The 10,806-nt window shown below is 51.7% G+C and overlaps 1 protein-coding gene across 1 annotated transcript in view; it reads left to right on the forward strand.

Moving 5' to 3' along the window:
• The first annotated feature begins 3,100 nt into the window (after positions 1–3,100).
• Positions 3,101–10,806, forward strand: part of LOC107307133 (filamin-C-like) — an 18,694-nt gene continuing 10,988 nt past the window's right edge. The window contains exons 1-4 of the mRNA XM_015850576.2: positions 3,101–3,268; positions 4,318–4,441; positions 8,063–8,223; positions 10,334–10,424. Coding sequence (XP_015706062.1) covers positions 8,203–8,223; positions 10,334–10,424 — 112 coding nt within the window. The 5' untranslated portion in view covers positions 3,101–3,268; positions 4,318–4,441; positions 8,063–8,202. The remainder of the gene's footprint in view (positions 3,269–4,317; positions 4,442–8,062; positions 8,224–10,333; positions 10,425–10,806) is intronic.

Genomic DNA, 10,806 nt, shown 5'->3' on the forward strand with positions numbered 1-10,806 from the left:
CCGTGTCATCCCATGTCATTCCATGTCATCATATATGTCATCCCATGTCATTCTATATGGCATCCTGTGTCGTTCTATATGGCATCCCGTGTCGTTCTGTGTCGTCCCATGTCATTCTATGTCATCCCGTGTCATCCTGGGTCATCCCATGTCAACCCAAATTACTCTGTGCCATCCCGTGTCATCCCATGTCGTCCTATATGTCATCCCATGTCATTCCATATGTCATTCTATATGTCATCTCATGTCATCCCATGTTGTTCTATATGTCATTCCATGCCATTCTGTATGTCACCCCGTGTCATCCCGTGTCGTCCCTTGCCGTCCCATGTCATCCCGTCATCCCATGTCATTCTATATGGTATCCCATGTCATCACGTGTTGTCCTGTGTCGTCCCATGTCATCATATGTCATCCCGTGTCATCCTGTGTCATCACATGTCAGCATATATGGCATCCCGTGTCATCCCGTGTCATCCCGTGTCATCCCATGTCATCCTGGGTCATCCCGGGTCATTCTGTGTCAGCCCCTGTCGTCCCATGTCATCCCATGTCATCCCGTGTCGTCCCGTGTCATCCCTTGCCATACTGAGTCATCCCATGTCATCCCATGTAATTCTATATGTCATCCCATGTCATCTCGTATGTCATGTGTCATCCCATGTCATCCCATGTCATCCCATGTCATCCCGTGTCGTTCTATATGTTATATGTCATCCCGTGTCATCCCATGTCATTTTATATGGCATCCCATGTAATTCTGTATGGCATCCCGTGTCATCCCATGTCGTCCTGTGTCATCCCATGTCACTCTATATGTCATCAGTGTCATTCTATATGTCATCCCTTGTCATCCCGTATGTCATATGTCATCCTGTGTCATTCTGTATGTCATCCTGTGTCATCCCGTGTCATCCCATGTCATTCTATATGTCATCCCATATGATCCTATGTCATTCTATATGGCATCCCGTGTCATCCCATGACATTCTATACATCATCCCATATGTCATCCCGTATGTCATCCCATGTTGTCTCATGTCATCATATATGTCATCCTGTGTTATCCTGTGTCGTCCCATGTCATTCCATGTCAACATATATGTCATCCCGTGTCATCCCATGTCATCCCATGTCATCATATATGTCATCCCGTGTCGTCCCCTGTCGTCCCATGTCATCATATATGTCATCCCTTGTCATCCCATGTCATTCCATGTGTCATCCCATGTAATTCTATATGGCATCCCATGTCATCCCGTGTCATCCAATGTCATCCCTTGTCATTCTATATGTCATCCCATGTCATCCCGTATGTCATATGTCATCCCATGTCATTCTATATGGCATCCCTTGTCATCCCGTATGTCATATGTCATCCTGTGTCATTCTTTATGGCATCCCATGTCATCCCATGTCATTCTATCTGTCATCCCATGTCATCCCATGTCATTCTATATGTTATCCCTTGTCATCCCATGTCATCCCATATGTCATCCCGTATGTCATCCCATATGTCATCCCGTGTCATCCCGTGTCATCCCATGTCATTCTATACGTCATCCCATATGTCATCCCATATGTCATCCCATATGTCATCCCGTGTCATCCCGTGTCGTCCCATGTCATCATATATGTCATCCCTTGTCATCCCATGTCATTCCATATGTCATCCCTTGTCATTCTATATGGCATCCCATGTTATCCCTTGTCGTCTCGTATGTCTTATGTTATCCCATGTCATTCTATATGTCATCCCATGTCATCCCGTGTCATTCTATATGTCATCCCATGTTATCATGTATGTCATATGTCATCCTGTGACGTCCCATGTCATTCTATATGTCATCCCTTGTCATCCCGCGTGTCATATGTCATCCCATGTCACCTCACGTCATCCCGTGTCATCCCATGCCATCCCATGCCATCCCATGCCATCCCATGGCATCCCATGCCATCTCATGTCATTCCATGGCATCCCATGTCATCCCATGTCCCTTTGTGTCACCCCACGTACCTCCCATCCCCTTCTGTCCCCCCATGTTCCACCTATGTCCCTTTTTGTCCCCCCCATGTTCCCCCCCATATCCCACTGTGACCACCCCACGTCCCCCCATGTCAATCTATGTTCCCCCCATGCCCTTTTTGTAACCCCCTCCCATGTCACCTTATGTCCCCCCTCATCCCTTTTATGTCCCTCTCATCCCCCCCCCCCTATTTCCACCCTATCCCCCCTGTTTCCACCCACTCCATCCCCCCTCCACCGCTCCACCCTCCCCTTACCTCCCCCATGTACACCCCGCCCCCACTGACCGCCCGTTATTCCTCCCCCCAGGTGAATTGGTTTGGGTCCGGCCTGGAGACCGACGGGGTCATACGTCAACGCACCCACTGAGTTCCTACGGGACGCCGCGCTGCCGGACGGGCGGGGGCTGCCCACATCTACGCGCACAGAGTGGGGGGACACAGGGGTTCTATGGGGGGGGGGGGTCCAAAGGGATCTATGGGTGGGGGGGTCTGCAGGATCAGTGGGGTGGGGGTGCTTTGGGGGTGTCTGAGGGGATACTTGTGGGGGGGGGGCAGAGGGTACCGTATGGGGGTGGGAGGGGAGCTGTGGGGCATGCAGTGATGTGGGGTGAGGTGGGGGGGTGTGGCTGGGGGATGAGTGGGTGGGCTGGGGTTGGGGGTTCGGGTGGGTTGCGGGGTGGGGGGCGCTGGGATGAGGGTTTGGATCCACAGGGGTCTATTTTGGGCTGTTCTGGGTTTCTTTATGGGGTATTTACAGGGCTGTTATGGGTCCGTTGTGGGGTAGTTGTGGGGCTGTTCTGGGGCTGTTAATGGGTTGTTGTGGGTCCATTGTGGGGTACTTCTGGAGCTGTTATGGGGCTGTTAATGGTTTGCATGCTGGGGTAGTGTATGGGTTGTTATTGGGAGCTTCATGAGAATATGGTTATGGGGTATCTATGGTGCTGTTCTGGGTATCTATGGGGCTGTTCTGGGATCCGTATATGGGGAATTGTTAATGGAGCGTTATGGGTAGCCCGTTTAGAATGGGTTGTTATGGGGTTATTGATGGGAGCTGTTGGTGGGATATTTATGGGTATCTATGGGGCTGTTCCTATAGGACGCTGACGGCTGCCCGGTGGACATCACGGTGAAGGACAACGGTGACGGCACCTTCAGCTGCCATTACGTGCCAACAAAGGCCATCAAACACACCATCATCGTCACGTGGGGCGGCGTCAACGTCCCACAGAGCCCCTTCAGGGTCAGTGGGGCAAATGGGATGGGATGGGAATGGGAATGGGAACTGGGATGGGGTAGGAATTTGGATGGGATAATTAAAGGGATGGGATGGGATGATGAGGATGGGGTGGATGGGAATTATTAGGGATGGGGATGGGATGGATGGGATATTAATGGAGAATAGGAGATGGATGGCGAATAAAGTTATGGGATGGGATGGGATGGATTTGGGATGGGGGGTGGGATGGGAATGGATGGGATGGGATGGGATGGGATGAAGATGGAACATGGATGGGATGGGATGGATGGGATGAAGGATTGGGTGGGAGGAGAAAGAAGGAAGGGGGTGGAGGGATGGAATGGATGGATAGAGGGAGGATGGGATGGGATGGATGGGGTGATGGGATGGAATGGGGTGGATGGGATGGAAAAAATGGATAGGAAATTTAATTGAGAGGATGGGATGGGATGGAAAAATAGGCGATGGGATGAAGAATGGGAATATTATGGGATGGAGATGGGATGGAGAATGAGGAAAATGGATGGGATGGGATGGGATTGGAGATGGATGGGTGGGATGGGATGGGATGGGATGCGGATGCATCTATGAGGATAATGGAGATGAGATGGGATGGGATGGGAGATGAGGATGGATGGGATGGGGAATGGGATGGATGGATGGGAAATGGGGGAATGGGTTTCGGTGGGATGGATAGAAATGGGATGGGGATGGGGTCTGTGGGGTGACTGTTGGGGTGGAGGGTTGTAGGGGTGGCAAATTGGGGTGTGGGAGACGCTGTAGGGGGGAGATATGTGGAACAGCACCAGGGGGCTGATAGGGCAGTAAGGATGTCAGGGTAGGGGGATATGTATGAGGAGCAATTGAGTAGGATGTGGGGCAAGCCATGTGGGGTGGGGGGAACGTAATAATGAGGAGAATTGGGGCACGGGGATCTATGGGGCGCGGGCCCTGTGTATCAGTGGGTCCCGGGGGCGCTGTCCGTGGTGCTGAAGCCCGCGTGTCCCTACGGTGGTCGCTGTCCGTGGTGCTGAATCCGGCCGGTCCCGCAGGTCCCGGTGGGGGAGGGCAGCCACCCGGGCCGGGTCCGTGTTTACGGTCCGGGCGTGGAACGGGCCGGGCTGACGGCGGGGGAACCGACCTACTTCACTGTGGACTGCAGCGACGCCGGGCAGGGTAACACACCGGAACCCCATAGAAACACATAGCCCCATATAACCCCCATATAACCCCATATAACCCCATATATCCCCATATAACCCCATATAACCCCATATAACCCCATATAACCCCATATATCCCCCTATACCAGATGATGTGAGCATTGGCATTAAGTGCTACCCATAACCCCATAACCCCCATATAACCCCATATAATCCCATATCCCCCCCTATAACCCCTATATAATCCCCTCTAGGTGATGTGAGCGTTGGCATTAAGTGCTGCCTATAACCCCCATATAACCCCATATAACCCCACATCCCTCCATATAACCCCATATATCCCCCATGTAACCCCATATCTTCCCACACCCCCATATAACCCCATATCCCCCCCATATACCCCCCTGTAACCCAATATAACCCCATATATCCCCCATACCCTCCCATATCCCTCCATATAACCCCATATATCCCTCCATATCCCCCCTATAACCCCATATAACCCCATATCCCCCTATAGGTGATGTAAGCATTGGTATTAAGTGCTGCCCATAACCCCATATAACCACATATAACCCCATATCCCCCATATATGCCCTATAGGTGATGTGAGAATTGGCATTAAGTGCTGCCCATAGTCCCCATATAACCCCATATAACCCCATATAACCCCATATCTCCCTATAGGTGATGTGAGCATTGGCATTAAGTGCTGCCCATAACCCCATATAACCCCATATAACCCCATATCCCCATATAACCCCATATAACCCCATATAACCCCATATCCCACCTATAGGAGATGTGAGCATTGGCATTAAGTGCTGCCCATAACCCCATATAACCCCATATAACCCCATATCCCCAAATAACCCCATATAACCCCATATAACCCCATATACCCCCTATAGGTGATATGAGCATTGGCATTAAGTGCTGCCCATAGCCCCATATAACCCCATATCCCCCATATAACTCCATATATCCCCATATAACCCTATATAACCCCATATAACCCCATATAACCCCATATAACCCCATATAACCCCATATCCCCCCATATAACCCCATATAACCCCATATAACCCCATATATCCCCATATAACCCCATATACCCCCTATAGGAGATGTGAGCATTGGCATTAAGTGCTGCCCATAGCCCCATATAACCCCAAATAACCCCATATAACCCCATGTATCCCCTATATAACCCCATATATCCCCTATAGGAGATGTGAGCATTGGCATTAAGTGCTGCCCATAACCCCATATAACCCCATATATCCCCATATATCCCCATATAACCCCATATAACCCCATATAACCCCATATAACCCCATATAAACCCATATATCCCCATATAACCCCATATAACCCCATATATCCCCATATAACCCCATATAACCCCATATAACCCCATATATCCCCATATATCCCCCATATAACCCCATATAACCCCATATACCCCTATAGGCGATGTGAGCATTGGCATTAAGTGCTGCCCATAGCCCCATATAACCCCATATATCCCCTATATAATCCCCTATATAACCCCCTATAGGCGATGTGAGCATTGGCATTAAGTGCTGCCCATAACCCCATATAACCCCATATAACCCCATATAACCCCATATATCCCCTATATAACCCCATATAACCCCCTATAGGCGATGTGAGCATTGGCATTAAGTGCTGCCCATAGCCCCATAAAACCCCATATATCCCCATATAACCCCATATACCCCTATAGGCGATGTGAGCATTGGCATTAAGTGCTGCCCATAACCCCATATATCCCCATATAACCCCATATAACCCCATATATCCCCCATATGACCCCATAACCCCATATAACCCCCTATACCCCATANCCCATAACCCCATATAACCCCCTATACCCCATACAGGAGATGTGAGCATTGGCATTAAGTGCTGCCCATAACCCCATATAACCCCATATAACCCCATATATCCCCATATATCCCCATATAACCCCATATATCCCCTATATAACCCCATATAACCCCATATAACCCCATACAGGAGATATGAGCATTGGCATTAAGTGCTGCCCATAACCCGATATAACCCCATATAACCCCATATACCCCCTACAGGAGATGTGAGCATTGGCATTAAGTGCTGCCCATAACCCCATATAACCCCATATATCCCCTATATAACCCCATATATCCCCTATATAACCCCATATAACCCCATATATCCCCTATATAACCCCATATAACCCCATATAACCCCATATAACCCCATATAACCCCATATAACCCCATATATCCCCTATATAACCCCATATAACCCCATACAGGCGATGTGAGCATTGGCATTAAGTGCTGCCCATAACCCCATATCCCCCATATATCCCCATATATCCCCATATATCCCCTATATAACCCCATATAACCCCATACAGGAGATGTGAGCATTGGCATTAAGTGCTGCCCATAACCCCATATATCCCCTATATAACCCCATATAACCCCATATATCCCCTATATAACCCCATATAACCCCATATAACCCTATATAATCCCCTATAGGCGATGTGAGCATTGGCATTAAGTGCTGCCCATAACCCCATATAACCCCATATATCCCCTATATAACCCCCTATAACCCCCTATAGNCTGCCCATAACCCCATATAACCCCATATATCCCCTATATAACCCCCTATAACCCCCTATAGGCGATGTGAGCATTGGCATTAAGTGCTGCCCATAGCCCCATATAACCCCATATATCCCCTATATAATCCCCCATATAACCCCCTATAGGCGATGTGAGCATTGGCATTAAGTGCTGCCCATAACCCCATATCCCCCTTATAACCCCATATATCCCCCATATAACCCCATATATCCCCCATATAACCCCATATATCCCCCATATAACCCCATATATCCCCATATAACCCCATATAACCCCAAATATCCCCCATATAACCCCATATATCCCCCATATAACCCCATATATCCCCATATAACCCCATATAACCCCATATACCCCCATATAACCCCATATCCCCCATATAACCCCATATATCCCCTATATAACCTCATATAACCCCATATAGGAGATGTGAGCATTGGCATTAAGTGCTGCCCATAACCCCATATCCCCATATAACCCCATATACCCCCATATAACCCCATATAACTCCATATACCCCCTATAGGCGATGTGAGCATTGGCATTAAGTGCTGCCCATAACCCCATATAACCCCATATATCCCCCATATAACCCCATATAACCCCATATAACCCCATATAACCCCATATATCCCCCATATAACCCCATATANATATAACCCCATATATCCCCCATATAACCCCATATAACCCCATATAACCCCATATAACCCCATATATCCCCCATATAACCCCATATAACCCCATACAGGAGATGTGAGCATTGGCATTAAGTGCTGCCCATAACCCCATATATCCCCCATATAACCCCATATATCCCCCATATAACCCCATATAACCCCGTATAACCCCATATAACCCCATATAACCCCATATAACCCCCATATAACCCCATATATCCCCTATATAATCCCCTATATAACCCCATATATCCCCTATATAATCCCCTATATAACCCCCTATAGGAGATGTGAGCATTGGCATTAAGTGCTGCCCGGCTGTTCCCGGTGCTGCGGAGGCCGACATCGATTTCACCATCATCAAGAACGACAACGACACGTTCACGGTGAAATACACCCCCCCGTGCGCGGGGCTGCTCACCATCATGGTGCTCTTCGGGACGCAGGTACCGACGGCTTCCCCCCATATGGGTGCCCCTATATGGGTTCCCCTCCTTCTGGGTGCCCCTATATGGGTGTCCCTATATGGGTTCCCCTATATGGGTTCCCTCCTTCTGGGTGTCCCTATGGATGTCCCTATATGGGTGCCCTATATGGGTTCCCCTCCTTATGGGTGTCCCTATATGGGTTTCCCTATATGGGTTCCCCTCCTTCTGGGTGTCCCTATGGGTGTCCCTATGGGTTCCCCTTCCTATGGGTTCCCCCCCCCTCTGGGTATCCCTCTGGGTATCCCTCTGGGTATCCCTCTGGGTATCCCTATGGGTGTCCCTATGGGTGTCCCTATGGGTTTTCCCCTGTCTGGGTGTCCCTTTGTGTTCCCCTCCCTCTGGGTTATGTCCCTCCAGGTGTCCCTATATGGGTTCCCCTCCTTCTGGGTGTCCCTATATGGGTTTCCCCCCCCCCATGGGTGTCCCTATGGGTGTCCCTATGGGTTCCCCTCCTTCTGGGTGTCCCTATGGGTTCCCCCCCATTATGGGTTCCCCTTCCTATGGGTTCCCCCCCCTCTGGGTGTCCCTAGGGGTTCCCCTCCCTCTGGGTATCCCTATGGGTTCCCCCCTATGTGAGTGTCCCTATGGGTTCCCCCCCTGTGGGTGTCCCTGTGGGTGTCCCTATATGGGTGTCCCTATGGGTGTCCCGATGGGTTCCCCTTCCTATGGGTTCCCCCCCCTCTGGGTATCCCTATGGGTGTCCCTATATGGGTTCCCCCCTCGTGGGTGTCCCTATGGATGTCCCTATGGGTTCCTCCCCCTCTGGGTGTCCCTCTGGGTGTCCCTATATGGGTTCCCCCCTATGTGGGTGTCCCTATGGGTGTCCCTATATGGGTTCCTCTCCCTCTGGGTGTCCCTATGGGTGTCCCTATATGGGTTCCCCTCCCTCTGGGTATCCCTATGGGTTCCCCCCTATGTGGGTGTCCCTATGGGTGTCCCTATGGGTTCCCCTCCTTCTGGGTGTCCCTATGGGTTCCCTCCCTTATGAGTTCCCCTTCCTATGGGTTCCCCCCCCTCTGGGTGTCCCTGTGGGTTCCCCTCCTTCTGGGTGTCCCTATGGGTTCCCCCCCTCCTCTGGGTGTCCCTATGGGTGTCCCTATGGGTGTCCCTATGGGTTCCCCTCCCTCTGGTTTCCCCCCCACTATGGATTCCCCTCCTTATGGGTGTCCCTATATGGGTTCCCCTCCCTCTGGTTATCCCTATGGGTTCCCCCCCTATGTGGGTGTCCCTATGGGTGTCCCTATATGGGTTCCCCCCCCCCATGGGTGTCCCCATGGGTGTCCCTATGGGTCCCCCTCCCTGTGCGTGTCCCTATGGGTTCCCCCCCCCTCTGGGTATCCCTATGGGTGTCCCTATATGGGTTCCTCCCCCTATGGGTGTCCCCATGGGTTCCCCTCCCTATGGTTGTCCCTAAGGTTGTCCCTATGGGTTCCCCCCCCTCTGGGTGTCCCTCTGGGTGTCCCTATGGGTGTCCCTATATGGGTTTCCCTCCCTCTGGGTGTCCTTCTGGGTTCCCTTCCCTATGGATGTCCCTATGGGTGTCCCTATATGGGTTCCTCTCCCTATGGGTGTCCCTATGGGTGTCCCTATATGGGTTCCCCTCCCTCTGGGTATCCCTATGGGTGCCCCTATGGGTTCCCCTCCCTCTGGGTATCCCTATGGGTTCCCCCCCCTGTGGGTGTCCCTATGGGTGTCCCTATATGGGTTCCCCTCCCTCTGGGTGTCCCTATGGATGTCCCTATGGATGTCCCTATGGGTTCCTCCCCCTGTGGGTGTCCCTATGGGTGTCCCTATATGGGTTCCTCTCCCTATGGGTATCCCTATGTGTTCCCCCCTATGTGGGTGTCCCTATGGGTGTCCCTATATGGGTTCCCCTCCCTCTGGGTGTCCCTATGGATGTCCCTATGGATGTCCCTATGGGTTCCCCTCCCTATTGGTGTCCCTATGGGTGTCCCCATATGGGTTCCCCTCCCTCTGGGTGTCCCTGTTGGTGTCCCTATGGGTGTCCCTATGGTTCCCCCCCCATGGCTGTCCCTATATGACTGTCCCTATATGTGCCCCCCCCCAGGAGCTGCCCTGCAGCCCGTTCCGTATCACGGTGGCTCCGGCCCACGACAGCAGCAAAGTGCGGGCGGAGGGACCCGGCATCAGCCGCACCGGTCAGTGCGGGATGGGGACACTGCGGGGCGCTATGGGGCGCTATGGGGCGCTATGGGTCACTGGGGGTCACTGGGGGGTGCTATGGGGCGCTGTGGGGCGCTGTGGGTCACTGAGGGGCGCTATGGGATGCTATGGGGCGCTATGGGATGCTATGGGTCACTGGGGGGCGCTATGGGATGCTATGGGTCACTGGGGGGCGCTGTGGGATGCTATGGGGCGCTATGGGTCACTGAGGGGCGCTATGGGGTGCTATGGGACGCTATGGGATGATATGGGTCACTCGGGGGCGCTATGGGATGATATGGGATGCTATGGGTCACTGAGGGGCGCTATGGGATGCTATGGGTCACTCGGGGGCGCTATGGGATGATATGGGATGCT

The sequence above is a fragment of the Coturnix japonica genome, unplaced genomic scaffold (genome assembly GCF_001577835.2).
Source record: "Coturnix japonica isolate 7356 unplaced genomic scaffold, Coturnix japonica 2.1 chrUnrandom491, whole genome shotgun sequence".
Classification (NCBI taxonomy): domain Eukaryota; kingdom Metazoa; phylum Chordata; class Aves; order Galliformes; family Phasianidae; genus Coturnix; species Coturnix japonica.